The sequence below is a fragment of the Lontra canadensis genome, unplaced genomic scaffold (assembly GCF_010015895.1).
Source record: "Lontra canadensis isolate GAN:19392208 unplaced genomic scaffold, GSC_riverotter_1.0 scaffold7, whole genome shotgun sequence".
NCBI lineage: Eukaryota > Metazoa > Chordata > Mammalia > Carnivora > Mustelidae > Lontra > Lontra canadensis.
In genome coordinates this window covers 31,965,685-31,982,965 of record NW_022631001.1, presented here as the reverse complement: position 1 = coordinate 31,982,965, position 17,281 = coordinate 31,965,685, and the positions used below count along the sequence as shown (strand labels likewise).

Here is a 17,281-nt window from a genome sequence, read left to right as displayed (position 1 = left end):
TAGAATTTTTCATTTCCCTGCATTAGAGCAGTAAGCAGGGTAGAAGCAAGGAGTCAGGACTTCTGTAATGGCAGCTAACGACAAGGGAGAAGACAGGAAACATCACCTGGGCAAGTGCCACACTGGGAGGTCATTTGGCGAAGGGACAGGCTCAGTCCTACAGGCCTTAAAGCATCACTGAACTGCAGCCTACTCCAGCAATAGAAGTCCATCCAAGTTCCTTTATGTCACTAAGAATGGTGTAATGAGGCTCCATGTACTTTGTTTATTATGACAAGGTGGTGTGTAAAGTTTTAGAAGTACTCCTATTCAAGATATTTTAAAGCCAATTGCATTTTGTTACTGAAAGACATATGTTTCAGATATTTGGAAAATTAATTTCTGTGGAACACCACCCTATTTGTGCTATTCTATCCCCAGCAATATTATCTTGCTGTAAGAACCTGGAACTTTTATTAAACTCAGGGCATGTGCATTAAGTGTCTGTTTATTGACTTCTCTATCATGTCTTACTAGACTACTAGCTTTCTGGCTGATGGCACAAAATCAAAACCAGCCAGAAGATTTTTAAACCTTCACCCAGATTCCTAGTCTTGGGCCTATAAACGCTTGGGAAATCTGTGAGTGATGACTCTGTGTCTCAGTTTCCTTTTCTGTTGAATGAAGGAACCATGCTTTCTCTGAATTTCGATAATACTGTGTGCCAGTCATTGCAATAATGTAAGCACATTGAACTCCAGAACAAGATCTGAATGGTGAGGATGGGGAGGGGGAAGCCAGGTGGAAGAGCAGAGGTCGAGTAGAAGACAGGCTAGGTGGGTGAAGAACTGCATAGGTGACTAATAAAAGAGCCTGAAGGTCAGACAGTTCAGGGAGGTCATAGGTCAGGCACGTTGTGAAGGCAGGTGGTTCAGACAGGTACGTTCTATAGGTTTCAGGTGGGATAATTTAGACAGGTCACAGGTCAGGCAGGTGGCAAACAGATCAAGGAAGAAAAACAAGAGAGGAAAGGAACAGGGATAGGGACATGCAAGTATGGGAAAAGGAGAGAAAATTAGGAGCAAGCGAAGAGATGCTAGGTAAGACGCTCAGGGCAGTCTCCCCTTGTACCCCAGTGCCTGAGCTGATTATCAGAGTCAATGTTTTTGGCATTTTTGACTTCTCTTTCTGCCCTGAACTAGAAAATAGTTTATTTTCACTTGCAAACCTCAAAATACATATTTTTCCCTCATGAAATCTGTAGGTTTTGTATGTGAAGAAGGTAAGGTATCCGTTATGTAGCTGACAACTTGGGAAGCAGTTGCTCTATACAGACCTTACAGCCGGCCATATAATTTTGCCTCCTCACATTTGACCCCTGAAGGATCCTGGGTGCTAGAGAGGGCAGGCAGCATCATCTCCATGGAGGGATGAGCTTCTCCTGGGTGTGCGACACCAAATGTCAAGTGCAGCCACGTTCCCAAACCTGGCATGCTCTCAAGAAGCCCCATCCTTCCTTCCAGACCCTAGAGACCCAGCCTCCTTTCCTAGCCCTAAATTTGGCCCTCTCCTTCTCCCTACTCACCTGGTAGCACTGACAGCAGGGTAGGATGGAGGTTCTCAATTCTCTCTTTGTTCCTGCACAAGAAATAGTTCCTTTTGTGTGTGTGTGCGTGTGTGTGTGTGTGTGTGTGTGTGTGTGTATTTAAAATTTTCATTATTTGTCAGAGAGAGAGAACATGCACAAGTGGACAGAGTGGCAGGCAGAGCGGTAGGCAGAGGCAGAGAGAGAGAGAAGCAGGCTCCCCACTGAGCAAGGAGCCCGATGCGGGACTCGATCCCAGGACCCTAGGATCATGACAAAGGCAGCGGCTTAACCCATTGAGCATCCCTTGTTTTTATATTTTGTACCTCTTCACTCCAGAGAGCCAAATGAAATATCAACAATACTACCACAGTATACCTGTGTTCCTGAAATGCCACTATATTTGTGTAGCCTGTAGAAATGGGGTGGGGCTGGCTTCCTTCTTGCACTTCCTCTGAGATCCTTCTCAGACTTCTCACATGGATGTTTCTCAGGTTCTTTTTACCACTACCAGAGCTTCCCCCCACTTCCTGATGGCCTTGGTCTCCTTGAGGTTGGCTGTGGATGTGGACATGAAGAAGACTAGTTTTCAGTATCTTAGGACATGTTATTGACCCTGTGCTATGTGCTGGCTGCTATAGGAGCAGGTTCAGCAGGCCCAGCTCAAAATAAACTCTGATAGAATGTACATAGTTCTTCCATGGCTCAGTGTGCATATCCTCCTCTATCATTGCATTAAGTCACACTTCATGATATGCAGTAAGTAATCAGGAAAGGGAGTTGTTATCCTACAAAAGCATCCTGCCTCTAATCTGGAGATAGAGGTAGAGATAGCCTATCTCTAATCTGGGGAATTTTTGTCCTTGGGAATTTCCTGTTGTGCCTATTTTGTGACATGCAGCACCTGACTGTTCTTACTTGGGATTGCCACTGGCAGTTATTTGGTGCCCTTCATGCTTGGCACCAAGGATCTCATAGAACCATCTGTGTCTTTGGCAGATGAAATGACCACCAGAGCTGCAGAAGATATACATGTCAAATAGGGAAAGGGTGAAAGAAACCAACTCAAAGGATTAGACTGTCATATATTACAGAAGGGATTGCAACCATCACTGGGCATTCTTGTCCTGAGATAAGGAAAGATAGAATCTTAAAAAGCTGTGGTGGTGTGTAACCCGGACAGTGGGGATGCCAAGGGGAGGCAGGTTACAGCATGTTTGAGATAGCTCTTCCGTACTTAATCTACCCAGTTTGTTTTGAGTTTCTCCGCAGACCACCTTCTCCTCAGTATTTATATTGGGACTTAGACGGTAGAGCAAATTGGAGCCTTTTTATTGAACACTATTGAACTACCAAGGAACATATAAAAAACAAACTTTGGGGAGACAAAGTGCATTTATATTTGGCTCGTCTGCTTTTTAAAATTGAGAATTAGGAATAGAACATAAAAGCTTTACCAAAGCAGTGAAGTAACAAGGGGAAAGCATTGGGAGAGAAGAGAAAGAGGTGAAAGAAAAAGAAAAACAGGAGAGGAAGAGAGAGAAGGTTGAAAAAAACAGGCAAGGTAAGGACAGTGGCTGAAGCAGAGTGTGGGAGAGGGGAAGATGAGTTCACACAGAGAAGGACCAAACCAGACAGGCCATGGTTAAGAGTGTGGCTTTGGCGCCGGATATCTGGATTCTAAATCTTTAAAAATCCCACATCACATGTCATGCTTATTTGTTGAAACATTGAAAGGATCGCCCCAAGATCAGAAATAAGACTAGGATGGCTGCTCTCACTAGTTTCATTTGACCTGGTCCTCCTGTACTTAGCTGGCAGGGTAAGGCCGGAAAAACAAATGCAGGAAAAGGAAGGAGTAAAACTTAACTAATCACGGATGACATGATTTGTGTGCACAGAAATTCCCCAGGCGACTTCAGCAAGGTCTCTGAGTACAAGGTCAATCTATAAAAATCAATTACATTTCTATGTGTGAGCACCAATAAAGGGAAAATGGATATTTACAAAGTGATGTGTTCAACTGTATAAAACATTTCAGATGCCTTGCCGAGCCTTGTTTTTCTCAAGTATAGGGTTAGGGCCACAAAAACAACACTAACAGTCACAATACGAGGGGCAGCAGCGGCAGTAGCTGGGGGTCACAGAGTATCTGCCATGTGGCAGACAGTGTTCTGACCCTTTACCTGGATTTGTTCTTGTCACCTTCACAACCACCCTTTAACATTTGTGATGAGGATTTAGTGAGGAAATGTATGTAAGATACTTAGCAAATTTCCTCACATATAATAAATGATCAATAAATGTTAGCTATATATAGACAATCATGATTTTAGAGAGACACATAGACCCAGAGTGGAGCTGCTATTTATTTGGTTTAAGTTTTGTAGAATAAACAGTCATACATTTTTTTTAAAAGATTTTATTTATTTATTTGACAGAGAGAGATCACAAGTAGGCAGAGAGGCAGGCAGAGAGAGAGAGAGAGAGAGGGAAGCAGGCTCCCTGCTGAGCAGAGAGCCCGATGCGGGACTCGATCCCAGGACCCTGAGATCATGACCTGAGCCGAAGGCAGCGGCCCAACCCACTGAGCCACCCAGGCACCCCCATTGTTTTTGTTTTTTAAAAAATTTTAAATAGCTCATGAATTCATTTATTCAGCCAGGTCTAGAAGCTGCTCCTGGGTCTCGACATACAGTGGATAAGCAAAATAGATAAAATCTATGCCCTAATGGAGTTTATGGTTTATGGAGGAAAATAGAGATTCATCATATAGTCTCACAACTAGGAGAATATAACCCCCCGCCCCCATAAAAGGAGTTACAAGAATGTAAAAGGGAGGAATGAGGTCTGGGCCACAGAATGAAAAGAGGCTTTGATACAAAAAAAAAAAAAAAAAATCACAGGTGAGCTGAGTTTAGAAGGACAAGTGGTATAGGGGCAGGGATAGGAGAATGTCCCATGGAGAGGAAGAGGTCTGTTTGAAGGGGATGAAGGTTATAGGTGAAAAGAGAGCTTTGCATGTTTCAGGGATTGAAAAAAATGTCTGAGTGGCTAGAGCTCAGAGAATGGGAGGGTTGTTATGTGAACGGTGGCTAGAGTAGGACAGGGGATGGGCAGTCATTTTCACAGCTGTCCTAAGAACAGTGCAGTGTACTGTGGGGTTTCATGCAAAGGAATGATGTGGTCAGATTTGTGTTTTGAAAATATTTCTCCAATGAGGAGACTACTGCTATCGTCTGGGAAAATAGGAGAGTGTAACCCAGACTAGGACACCAGCAATAGAGAGAGGAATTAGTGGGAAGATATGTGACTTGTCTAAGGGGTAGAATTGATGAGGTTTGGAATTAGCTTGGGTGAGGGAGGAGGGATGGCCCACTGATTCTTCCCCTCCTAGCATCTGACTTGAAGAACTGGGTGACTAGAAGGGACATTCACTGAGGTTAGGACAACCTTTCTTCACTGTTAAATAGGTTTGCTAATTTTGTAGTGAAACTTGAAATGATATTTGAAGTGTTTACTTTCCTGTGGAAATTTGAATATCTTACTCATGGGGAAAGGCTGAAGACACTGATTTTGGAAGCTTAGAGATATTTACTCTTTGTTTCCCCTTTGACTTTCAAAAGATGCCAAGTTGTTCTATCTTTAGTCTAAAAAGAAAAAAAGGCAGGGATATCAAACTTCTAAATTCCTAAATGTTACATTTAGAACCAGTCTCTCACCATCCTCCCTCCATCATATGTGTTTCTCCAACCTGTGAAACGGAATGCATCCAGCGCAGAAATCTATGTCTTTAACTTCACTTTGTGAACCTTTAGGTCTCTTCTCCCTGTAACACCAAGCAGAAGAAAACAATTCTTGGGGTTGGGAAGTTACAGCCTCATCCAGTGATTGTCCATACTCGGTCGTATTAAGACCTAGCTGCTCTGATGTTCTCTGCTTCTGGCTTGGAAGGTCTTGGACAGATAGAGTTGGGCTAGGAAAGACTTTCCCATCTCTTGGTCAAAGCTTTCCCTTAATTCTAGTGGTTCTGGAGTTGATCTGAGCAAGCCCAGGAAAAGGGCCTAGAGTTGGCTCAGGTTCCCCAGGACTGATTGGGTCCCCCTAGACCTTGGCATTATCTCAGAGAAGGCCTGAGGCAGATCAGAGTTTGAGCCTTCTGGACTTCTTTCCATTTATATGTAGCAGAAACTAGCCCACAGGAATGCCAGCAGGGATGAGAAGGCACTAGTGGTTTAGTCAGTGGGAAATGTGAAGTTGGAGGGCAGTCCCACAGTCTGATCCTATGCCTAAGTACTGGATGGAGGTAAAGAGTGTGGGCTGATGGTGGTTCCGTGTGTGTGTGTGTGTGTGTGTGTGTGTGTACCACCCTCATGGCAGGTTGTAGGTGATCTCTGTCATTCTCCCACACTGTTTCATCACTGTTTCACAAACACACATGCACACCAGTGTCCTCAGTCTGTGCCACCCTCTCTGTCAGAGCCTAGCAGCCTCCTTGGCGTAGGGGACTTGGAATAGGACTTCATGTGTTGTCTGAGTTTCCTGCAGCTACTAGACTCGGAGGCTACAGTGAAATCTGAGCATGGGAACTCTCTTGGGCTGCATTTCTCCTCCCCTCCCCTCATCCCCTGCTAACGGCCTGACTCTGCGCTGTCTTCGTTCCTGCAGCACTCCACTTCGGTGAGCATCATGGGCTTCTCCAACACATTGGAGATGGAGCTGTCATCTACCAGGCTGGCAAGGACCCTAGAGCCACAGATCCAGAGTGTGAGCAGCCTGACCGCTGCCCCTTCCCACATGGTCCCAAGCCTGCTGAGCAGCACACCCGCAACTGTGTCCGGCCTGACGAGTGGTCAAAACCAGGCTATGCCCAGCCTGACAGTCAGTCATCTGCAGACTGTACCCAGCCTTGTGCGCAGCACGCCCCAGTCTGTGCCTGGTCTGATGAATGATTCCTCCCAGGCCATCACAAGCCTAGCAAGTGATCACTCGCAGGCCAGGCCCAACCCAATGTCTGGTGCCACCCAGACTATGCCAAGTCTGGCAACTTGTCCTCTGCAGAGCATGCCTCCAGCTTCTGACATGCAACCGGAAACCGGGTCCAGCTGCAGTCCTGGCTCTGGCCAAACTGGAGGGAGCCTGTGCCCTGCAGATGGGGCTGACCCCTCCCTTGGGAATGCCCTGTGTAAGGTAAGTCCTAGGGAAAATGACATAAAACTTCCTCTGCTCATCATTCAGCAGCAGGGTGGCAAAGGCTTATCCTGACATTAGCTTAATAGCTCTATGACTACTAACAGTAAAACCATCTGATTTCTTTGATTCTTTTTGGCTTTTCACTTTTGAAAGATGGAGAGTGAGGATTCTACTCGCTTCACTGACTCTCTGGGACAAGACTCCACAACCCCAGGTCTGGAGGTTTCCAAGGGTTTGGCTATGCCTTCAGAACTGGAGGAGCCAATTAACCTCTCTGTGAAGAAACCTCCACTGGTCCCAGCAGTCAATACATCCATGGCTCTGCAGCAATACCGGAACCCAAAAGGTGAGGTGCAAGTCAATAAGCAGCCTGTCACTCGTGCAGGCCACAGGCATGAGCTCAGCACTTCTGGTCAGGAGACAGGCTCGAGGCAGGAGGGAGAAGCGTTTCTCTCTCAGGCTCATTTCACTTCCCTCCAACACGAACTTACTGGGACCTGTTCTGTTTCCCTCACTGTGGTCAGGACTTAGCCTCCTGTAACATTTCCATGCAAAAAGTTCTGGAGGCGGAGGAGAGGTGGGGGAAACAGGAAGAACTCATCCTAGAGGGGCTAGCCTTAGCAAAATATTTTAGGGAAAAGAGCATATCTGACTTTGGAGTCAGGTATATCTAACTTAGAAAACTTTTTACCTTTGTTCTTTTATTCTTTGTTCTGTTCTTTTTACCTTGGACCTTTCTGAGCTGGTTTCTTTCTCTGTAAATGGGGCTAATCATAGCTACTACATAGACTACTGGGACCAATAACTACAGTGAGATCATTTGATGACTTTCTCTGTAGTAACAAGAATTGGCCATGCTTTGCCTCACACCTGGCAGTCCTATGGATTTGTGCTGTGCCCCAGAGTAAAGGGAATTTGGACCAGTGTAGACACCCTCTGATTCTCTTCTCAGCTACCTACATACCTTCTCAATTGGAGCTTCCTTTTTTCTGTCATAAGCAAGGGCTAGCTGGGAAGTTTGAAAGCAACCACGGAGTGACTGTTTGGGACTTTTTCTCTTTAATGTATGATATGTGTTTAGTCTGTAATGATCACTCCATTTCTTATACATTTAATAAATGAAAATGAAATAATTTTTCCCCTTGTTTTTTCACACTGACTGAAAGACCAACTGAACAATGATTGGTTCTTGTTAACTGCATAATAATGGGACCCTGAATTTTAAGCAGTTAAATTTTTTGGACCCTGGTTGCCCATGGAAAGTGCCTGGTGCTGAGTGGTGCTCAGTAAATGCCAGTTTCCTTCTCCCTCCCCACACCGCCTCCTGCCCGTCCACACAGGCTCTACTGCACTACTCAGGGTAGGGCTTCAGGGAGCCTTTTGCCTATGGAGTATGAACTGGACTCTCAGGTAGTACTAAAATCCCAGCACTTGGGTGGAAAGGCAGAGGCTGGACAGAAGGACTCCTCAGAGCACGTAACACTAGTATATGGAGAACAAGAGATTTCTGAACTCACTTGGAAGGTGAGAAGCTGGCCCCTCAGCACCTGACCCAACACTCACCCCTAGACAGCCTCTGAATGTAATGTGTGGTTTTTTAAATTTATTTTTAACTTTTTAACTTTTTAATTTTTAAATATTTTTGAAGTTTTATTTAAGTAATTGCTACATCCGACATGGGACTCGAACTCACAACCCCAAGATCAAGAGTTGCATGCTCTTCTGACTGAGCCAGGCAGGCACCCCATGTCTGTTTGTCTTTTTATTTATTATTTATTTATTTATAAAGATTTTATTTATTCCCATTTGAGAGAGAGAAGGAACACAATAAGGGGTAGGGAGAGAAAGAAGCAGGCTCCCCACTGAGCATGGAGCCCAACGTGGGGCTCGATCCCAGGACCTGAAGATCATGACCTGAGCCAAAGGCAGAACCTTAACCATCTGAGCTTCCCAGGGACCCCTCTGTTTGTCTTTTTAAATATTTTATCTATTTATTAGAGAGAGAGAGAGAGAGCATGTGCACGCACATGTGGGAAGGGCAGAGGAGAGGGTAATAGTCCCAAGTAGACTCTGCACTGAGCGTGGAGCCTGATGTGGGTCTCGATCCCAGGACCCTGAGATCATGATCTGAGCCAAAACCAAGAGTTGATGCTTAACCGGCCAAGCCACCCAGATGCCCCTGTTTATCTTTTTAAAAGAAGGTGGGCTTCTTTCTCTCTGAGGAAGCAGAGCCATGGTAGGATTGCCACCATTATGAATGATTGCAGTGTGGGTAATGATTGTGTGACAGATGTGTGGCCAACGGGATGCGTAGTACATATGAGTGGAAGGTATGGGTTATAGGGCATGTTAGAAATGTACATCACAGGCATTTGTCTTTTGTCTTAGAGCATGAGAATTTTGAACAAGGAGCCGTGGAGATGGATGCAAAAGAGAATCAGAGTATCAGGTAACGGGCTTTTGGCCCAACCTCCGTCTCTCACCCTCCAACCTCATGTCCTGGGAGGTTGGCACAGGAAGCCAGCATCCTTGATGACTAACTAGAAGCAGAACTTTACCTATAACCGTCTTCTTCAACTCCCAGACCCTCGAGCAGTAGTATGTGGTTGGGAGCCTAGGATCTTGTGGGAGGATATCCTAGCTCCTGCAGCAGGAGGCATGTGCTTCCTCTTTAGGAATTCCCTTTCTTTGAGCAGAGGGCCCCCCACCCCCACCCTGGGGCAGGAAGGTGACATGTAAGCCTGCACAGGGTGGGACTGGGATCAGGGGCAGCAGCATGTGGGATCGTGGATGAGCTGACTTAGAGGCTGGGGTCAGAGGAGGCTCCTCTCAAGACCCAGGGGTGTCTCTCTTGCCACAGGCCCTTCCACAGCGAGCCTAAGATTCCCTACGTGCGGCTGGAGCGACTCAAGATCTGTGCTGCCTCCTCGGGAGAGATGCCGGTGTTCAAGTTGAAGCCCCAAAAGAATGAGCAGGATGGGAGCTTCCTGCTGATCATCGAGTGTGGCACTGAGTCCTCCAGCATGTCCATTAAGGTACCTCTCTGCTCTGTCTTGTCCTTGAACTTGGCTCACCCTGGGAGCCTCTCTTTTCTCTCTGCTTCTGTCAGAATTCTGGCTCTGTCGCTGACGCTGACCTGGTGCAGATTTACCCCTGGCTGTGAGGGGGCTGTCCCAGCATTCCTGGGGCTCAGCTGGCCTGGGGACCTGGTCAGTCCATCCTCTCCCTCCCTCCACAACTCGTTGGTGCTATGCTCTGACTGCTGACTCCCTTCTTCTCCAAGGTCAGCCAGAACAACATGCCTGATGCCATCCAGGCCCCAAGTCTTGGGGGAAGAAAGGTCACTGTCACTTCTCTGGCTGGGCAGCAGGCACCAGAGGGGGAGGGTGTATCTCCTGAGGAGCAAAGACTCATTCCTCGGACCCCTGGAGCCAAGAAGGGGCCCCCAGTACCCATGGAGAACGAGGATTTCTGCGCCGTGTGCCTCAACGGGGGGGAGTTGCTGTGCTGTGACCGCTGCCCTAAAGTGTTCCACCTCTCCTGCCACCTGCCGGCCTTGCTTGGCTTCCCGGGGTAAGCCATTCAGGTCCTAGCAGGGTGCTTTTCTGAGAGGCCTCTCTCAGGCCCACACAGCTCCCTGGGCTGGGCTTCTTCCCGGTCTAGGCCCCTGTGAACTGCAGGTCTGTGAGTTAGCAGCCCTGCTGCTGTGTCTTGTGTGCATGGACAGGCAGACGTTTGAGACTGGAGTGGTTTCCTTTCTTCCTCTGTTCCCAGCTTCCTCCTACACACACAGATTTGTCCCCATACTCCTGTTGCAGCCCCTTGCTGAGTCCTTTGTTTTTCTGGATTCACTCCATCCCGAGTTACTGAATTTCTTTCAAGCTGGTGGTTAGGAAGCCATTCCTTACAGGGAGGACTAGGTACTGAGTCTCCCAAACTATTGCACCCCCACCCCCACCCCCCACCTGCCCTGGGTATCTTGGAGCAGAGGGATAGGGGAGGTGGCTCTGGGCCATGTGCTGAGGCCTCACTGGGCCTCACCTGCCTCCGCAGGGGAGACTGGGTGTGTACCTTGTGCCGCAGCCTGACCCAGCCAGAGATGGAGTATGACTGTGAGAATGCCCGCTATTACCAACCTGGAATGCGGGCCACTCCTGGCCTGAGTGTCTATGACCAAAAGGTAGGGAGGGGTCTCTGGGAACAAGGTTCCCTGCTTGGGGCAGCCCCCCTGTGCCAGGGCCTGAGACTTTTCTGAGGGGTTGGGAGGCCTCTCTACCTACCTTTCTGTTGGGTGATGCCTGACAGCCTGGTCCGTGGGGGTTTGCTGTGAATTCCTTCCTGCCAGCTGTTTTCCTCTGGTCTGGGAGGCTGGGCTCTGCCTTCTCATGGTAGCCCGTGCCCTGTGGGACAGAACTGCCCCTGCTGGAGTTACCAGGGTCACTGTCTTCAGTCTTCTTGAGGTGGGGCCGGGGAGAAGTAACATGCTGCCCTTCTGGTTTCTGCAGAAGTGTGAAAAGCTGGTGCTGTCCTTGTGCTGCAATAGCCTCAGCCTGCCCTTCCACGAGCCCGTTAGCCCGCTGGTAAGGAAGGCTGCCTGTTTCTGCCAGCTCCCGGGGTCCTGGGCCCGTGGTGGGTCCCAGGGGTATCCAGGGCGGGCTCAGAGCATGGCCACTTGGAAGTCGAGTTAATACGTGCCCGGACTAGCGGACCCAGCGGTGGCCACCACAGCCCCCCCACCCCACGGCCACTGCACCGGACTGGACATGAGCCAGTCCTCTTTTCCCCCATCTCTTTGTCTTCTTTCTCCACTTTTCTTCTTGCTGCCCTTCTCTTTGTTGTGTTCTTTCACTCCTGTCCTACCTCATTCTCCATCTTTTCCTTCTTCTGCACCTCCACTTTTTCTCTCTTCCTGCTTGGCTTCCCCTTCTCTCCTCCCCCAAGGCCCGGCATTACTACCAGATTATCAAGAGGCCCATGGACCTGTCGATCATCCGAAGGAAGCTGCAAAAGAAGGACCCAGCTCATTATACCACCCCAGAGGAGGTGGTATCAGACGTCCGCCTCATGTTCTGGAACTGTGCGAAGTTCAATTATGTATGTCTTGCCTGTTTTCCCTCTCCACTATTTCCCGGGGATCCCAAGACTCTTGGCTGGATGGGGATATCAGGTTTGGTCCTGAGTTGCCATTAAGACTTGGGAACAGACTTTTTGGGGCCCCCATAGTGAGTATTTATAAGCTCTCTCCCACTCTTGGGCCTCAGCATGGACTCAGGAGGAAGAAGGGGGAGTGCTAGTGGTTGGCCATCTGTGGGTAACTGTCAGGGCCACTTCTGCTTTGAGAGATGACACTAAACTGATTGTCTTAAGTCTTTAGGAGAAAATGTCACCTTCTAGACCTCCAGGAAACTAGCCAGGCTTTGCACTTGCTGTAGAGCTCTTGAGGGACCACGAAGAGATGGGCTGGTGGGAATGGGCAGGAACATCATGCTGTCCTTCCCCTTCAGCCTGACTCAGAAGTCGCAGAGGCCGGTCGCTGCCTGGAAGTGTTCTTTGAGGGCTGGTTGAAGGAGATCTACCCAGAGAAACGGTTTGCCCAGCCAAGGCAGGAGGACTCAGACTCCGAGGAGGTGTCTAGCGAGAGTGGGTATTCCACTCCCCAGGGCTTCCCATGGCCCCCCTATGTGCAGGAGGGCATCCAGCCCAAGAGGCGGCGGCGGCACATGGTAAAGATTGCTGCCAGGTGGTGGGCGGACGTGGGGGGTGGTGGGGCAGGCAGGGGGCACCCAAGCAGCATGTGTAGGGCAACCTAAAGCCAGACTTCTAGGGAGGCACAGGTGAGTGGTGACCATGAACCCTCACTCCCAGCCCCTTAGTCTAAGGGGAAGGCAGCCGTGTGAGGCTCTTGAAGTTTCATTACTGCTGAGACTTGAAACTCAGAGAGGTGAATGTACATGCCCAGGTCACCCAGCAAACTAGCAGCAGAATCAGGGTAAGAAGCCAGGGCTCCTAGCTCGGGGCTGGTTTTTCTGCACTGTGATCCCTAGGATAGGAGAAACAGCTGTCTCTATCTGATCTCAGCTTGGGTTTGGGAGAAAGGAAGGTGTATTTCCAGTCCCTTGGTGTAGAGAAGGAGGAAGAGGTGTTGCTCGCAGCAAAGAGAGCTCCTCCGACCTTGTGTCTGGTCCCACATAGGCAGACTTGAGATATCACTTAATGCTGTTTCATTCCGCTGAACTGTATTGCCTGCCTGCTGGGTGCTGGGGCACGACCAGCCACCCCCCTGTTGTGTACCGTACTTGGTACACTGTAGTGTTCAGTGGCTGCAGTGAGCCTCGCTGTTGCATTCCTGGGCTAGACTAGAACACCTGTGCTCTGGGGAGTCCCAGTCTGGACACTGCACCTTTCCACATTAACAGGGGCTACACTGGGCCATGTTAATGCCACACACATATATATATATATATATTTTCCTTTCAGGAGAACGAAAAAGCAAAACGCATGTCCTTCCGCCTGGCCAGCAGCGTCTCCCAGGTGTGAGAGCTGGCAGCAGAGCAAGCAGCCTGGCAGCTGCCACGCCATCCTCTCGACCACTGTCCCCACCTTTCAGCTCATTCTCTTCAGACCGTGGATGTGAGACGAGTCTTGTCGAGCCATGGAGTGCTCTTCTTTGCCGTTTGCATCTTACAGCATTCATTTGGGAGCCATCGTGCATCCACTACAGAGAAGATTCCAGTAATAAACAGCAAAGAGGGAGGTGTTCCCGATTCCCAGACAAATCAGATGTGTAGGGTCCACTGGACAAGACCATGCCGGTCAGGCTCGGGAGGACCTAACCTCCTTGGTGACCTCCCTCTGCTGAGGAAAGCAGACTTTTCTCACCTTTCAGTGTGCAGGGCTCAGGAGCAGTGTATATATCCGAAGTCCTCCTGGGCCCTGAGGGGTGGGGGAGAGAAGGGAGAGAGGTTCTGACGTATAGCAGGCCTGTGATCGCTGGCCCAGCATAGCCAAAGACTGTCACTGTTTGCCTTTGCTTGGCCTGCTGGGACAGGATGCTGCCCTGTGCAGGGTAATGGAGGCTTCTAGAGACCAGAGGTCTCAACTGGTGCCTATTTGGGTTCTAACGGTTTTCAGGGTATTTGTTCCTCATGCCCCCTCTCCCGATGTTGACTTAGGTGGCCGCTTTGCTCTAGGTGGTATGGCCTTCTTGATGGGGCTGGGTGGCTGTGCAGGGACTGCTGATGGCTTCAGGCTCAGATTTCACTGGCAGGCTTAAGGAGATGTCAACTGCAGAGCCTGTCCTCTGTGTCACTGACTTTGGGTTCATAGCTTTTCTTCGGTGTCAGAACCTGCTTTCCTGGGAGTGATTGTCAGTGGCCATCTCTTCAGTGTCTCCACTCAGGTCCGGACCCTGAGTTTTGCCTTGGAAACCTGAGAGGCAGGGGCTGGCCAAGGAGGCGGCCCCAGAACAGCTCACCCTGCTGGGCTTCTCCTCCTTACATATCCTAGCCCTCAGCTTCTCCACTTTCACAGAGCCAAAGATCAGAAGCGAGTGCTCTGACTCGCCTGCCCCTGGGCTCCCCACAGCCCAGAAAAAGCCAAGACACTAGTGGCCACCCTTTTCTGACGGAGGCTGGAGAAGGCCAGAGGGTGAGCCAGGAGCCTGATCTAACTGCTCCTGGGGGAATGTTGTGTCTAGGATGGAGAAGGGAAAAACTTGAGAGGTGAGGAGCCAGAGTCCTTCAGTGACCTTGAAGCAACTTCAGGATGTCACTTCTCCAAGAATGCAGAGGGAAGTGTTCTGGAAGCCGCAGGCACAGGAATTCCAGACTGCATCTCAGGTGAAGAGGGATCTTCATGGCCTGTGATGGGTGTTTGGGAGGAGGAGGCATAGGCAGCTGCGGGGAATCAGGCTATTTCCCCAGCGAGGACTTGGTGGAGAAGGAGCTACTGCTGATGATGCTGGGGGAGATGAGAGTGGACGCGCCCATGGCCTGGCCTGCAGACGCAGCTGTCTCTGGTCTGGTCACGGAGTGACTAATTTCAAGGGAGTCTTAGGTTATGGCTTTATTTTTGCTAAGAGATGAAGTTTAAGGAAGTTCTTGTGTGTAGGGCCTTTGTCAATGGGAACATTCTGCCCGGAGAAAACATTTCTTCTCTCCTTGTCAGTTGGTGTTACTGCTCATTTCCTTCACCCCACAGGCTGAGAGGCCATCTTCGCTTCAGAACCAATCGCGCCCTTGGCCTGCCATTCTTTCACCAGCCCTTGCCAGGCTCTCCTCCACAATTGGGCTTCCATAGTCCTGTTTCCTAGTCGGGAGTAACTAAGTCTTTAATGCTCCAGTAGCCAGGCAATCTTTATTTAGGTCTAGCCCTCTGCTCTTTGGGGCACACATGACTCTGGCTTGGGTTTTAGCCACTTTCCTTTCAATATTTGAATCTTTTTTTCCCTGTTGAGTTGACTTGGCAAGGTTCCCTCTGTAATTACCTCACTAATTCATGCTCTTGGTCATCTTTCCTTTGTTGTGGCCCCTACCCCCACCTCCCCTGAGTGAGCATCGTGGTGCTATGTGTCAGACAGTCAGGTAAGGGCTGCAACAGGCTCAAATCTGATTGGGATCCTTCTACAGGACCAACTGGAGGCCACAAATAAGCAGAAATGCCTGGCTAACTGCTTGGCTTCCCTCCTATGACATATAGTGTGCTGGGCCAGAGATCTTAGTAATGTAGTAGAGAGTCACATATTCCTTTCCCATCGCAGAGACCCTGCCTGCTGAGAGGCCCACTTCAGCACCTGAGCAGACAGAGGGTGTCCTTCCCTGCAAGGGTGAGAGGCCCTGCCCTACCACACCACCCCTGCACTGGTTACCCCACCACACCCCTGCCTCTCCCCAGGCTTTTCCTGTGGACTTAGCACCAATGTTTTATGTTGTGGTTTGGTTTTATTTTTGCATGCAGAAAACAGAACATGGGTTTTTAGAAATTAAAAGAAAAAGCTGCTAGCCGAGTGACTGACTTCAGTGGCTCTTAACTAATGTCTGAGCTGATCCTGCTTTTGACTTACTCCCATAATGGCCCACTTTGAAGTCAGTCAGATCCTTTGGCCCTTGACTAAGTCATGAAATGGTAGTGAGTTCTGGGTCCTCCCATTATAGAACGCAAGTGTGAGAGGAGAAATGGGGCTCCTTGGATATACTGAGAAATAGGAGGGCAGAGTGGCTTCAGTGGATGCAAAGGGGATTTTAGTGCAAAAATTGGTGCAGGATGAATTGTGGAGTACTATTCCAGAACATGGGTAGGCCGGCCCTACCTGACTTCTAGCAGTTGCCAATTACACCCCCTCTAAAGGTCCCCCTCCCACAGTGTCAGCTGCCTGACCCTCTGTAGACTCTGCTCTAAGACTTGATAGGTTCTGGCTCCCTCTGGCAACAGGTCTTTGCCTTGCTTCTGAGACCTAGACCTCTCCTCATTTGTTTCCAGGCTCTGCTCTGCTCTCTCTCCCAATCCCTGATGTCATGTCACCTGTAGTCTTCTCTTCTGAACTCCCGAACTGAGACTTTGCTCCTTTGGGATCACCATCCCCCATGCTTCCTCTTCTCCCATGCCCTCCTTGCTGTTTATTGAAATTGCCTGCTCCTTTAGCCCAGTTCCCTGACCTCCTCTCTCTTTGTCTCAGCCTTTTCCCGGGCTGCTTCCTCTCCCTAGCCTGAGCCTGTGGTCCATCACATATGGACATTTTTATCAGGATCCTGAGCTTTCCTATCCCCTCTAACTCAAAACTTCCCCTGAAACTGTCAACCGTTCTCCATTTTTGGCATCAGCTTATTTTCTGCTCCCCTCTCCTGGGTTGCTAAGCATGACAGTTTCATAGTTGACACCCTCAGTTGGGCTGTCAGCATTGATGGGTGTATCTTTGACTTGTAATTACACCGCTTTCTGTCTATGTCCCTCATCTTTGCTCTCAGCAAATGACTGACCCCACTGCCTACTTCACAGAACAGAGTCCCTAAAGTGAGAAACTCCTTGCCCATTTGCTCCTCTCTCCCTCCCATCTGTGTCCACATCCCTCCTCAGATTGTTCCCTTCTGCTCCTGTTCAGTGCTCTGTTTCTTGAATCCTGCTCTGTGGCCTCCAAGACTTTGCTCTGTCCCTTATCCCACCACTCCCACTTCCTGGAACCTCAACCTCCCTCTCCAATGGCAGCTTCACAAAGCCTACAAACAAGCAGAGGTCGCCCCCAGACTAAAACAAAGCTTCTTAGAATCGGTTGCTCCTTACCCATTGTCCTTATTGACTAAGTTTCTTTGAAAAAGGATTTTTTTTCCCGTTAATTCTTCTCACTCTTCAACCCTCCACAGCTTTTCATAAGAGTCACCAGTGACCACCCAGTTGCCAAATCGAAAGAATACCTTTCAGTTCTCAACCTTCTTGACGTCTCCACAGCATTTCACACCATCTACCACTCGCTCTTTTGAGACAGCCCCATCACATGGCTTTTCTGACACCGCAGGTGTCTGGGTTATTCTC

The 17,281-nt window shown here is 49.1% G+C and overlaps 1 protein-coding gene across 4 annotated transcripts in view; it reads left to right on the top strand.

Moving 5' to 3' along the window:
- The window catches only part of TRIM66 (tripartite motif containing 66), a 52,760-nt gene extending 39,078 nt beyond the window's left edge, over nt 1-13,682 (top strand). For 3 of the 4 annotated variants that reach the window (XM_032853408.1, XM_032853409.1, XM_032853410.1), the window contains 10 exons: nt 6,233-6,754; nt 6,911-7,103; nt 9,146-9,206; nt 9,618-9,792; nt 10,041-10,330; nt 10,811-10,937; nt 11,263-11,337; nt 11,699-11,851; nt 12,262-12,480; nt 13,235-13,680. In XM_032853408.1, coding sequence (XP_032709299.1) covers nt 6,233-6,754; nt 6,911-7,103; nt 9,146-9,206; nt 9,618-9,792; nt 10,041-10,330; nt 10,811-10,937; nt 11,263-11,337; nt 11,699-11,851; nt 12,262-12,480; nt 13,235-13,294 — 1,875 coding nt within the window. In that variant the 3' untranslated portion in view covers nt 13,295-13,680. Of the gene's footprint in view, nt 1-6,232; nt 6,755-6,910; nt 7,104-9,145; nt 9,207-9,617; nt 9,793-10,040; nt 10,331-10,810; nt 10,938-11,262; nt 11,338-11,698; nt 11,852-12,261; nt 12,481-13,234 lie in introns of all 4 variants that reach the window. The other variant, XM_032853407.1, reaches the window with a different exon arrangement.
- Nucleotides 13,683-17,281: the final 3,599 nt, after the last annotated feature.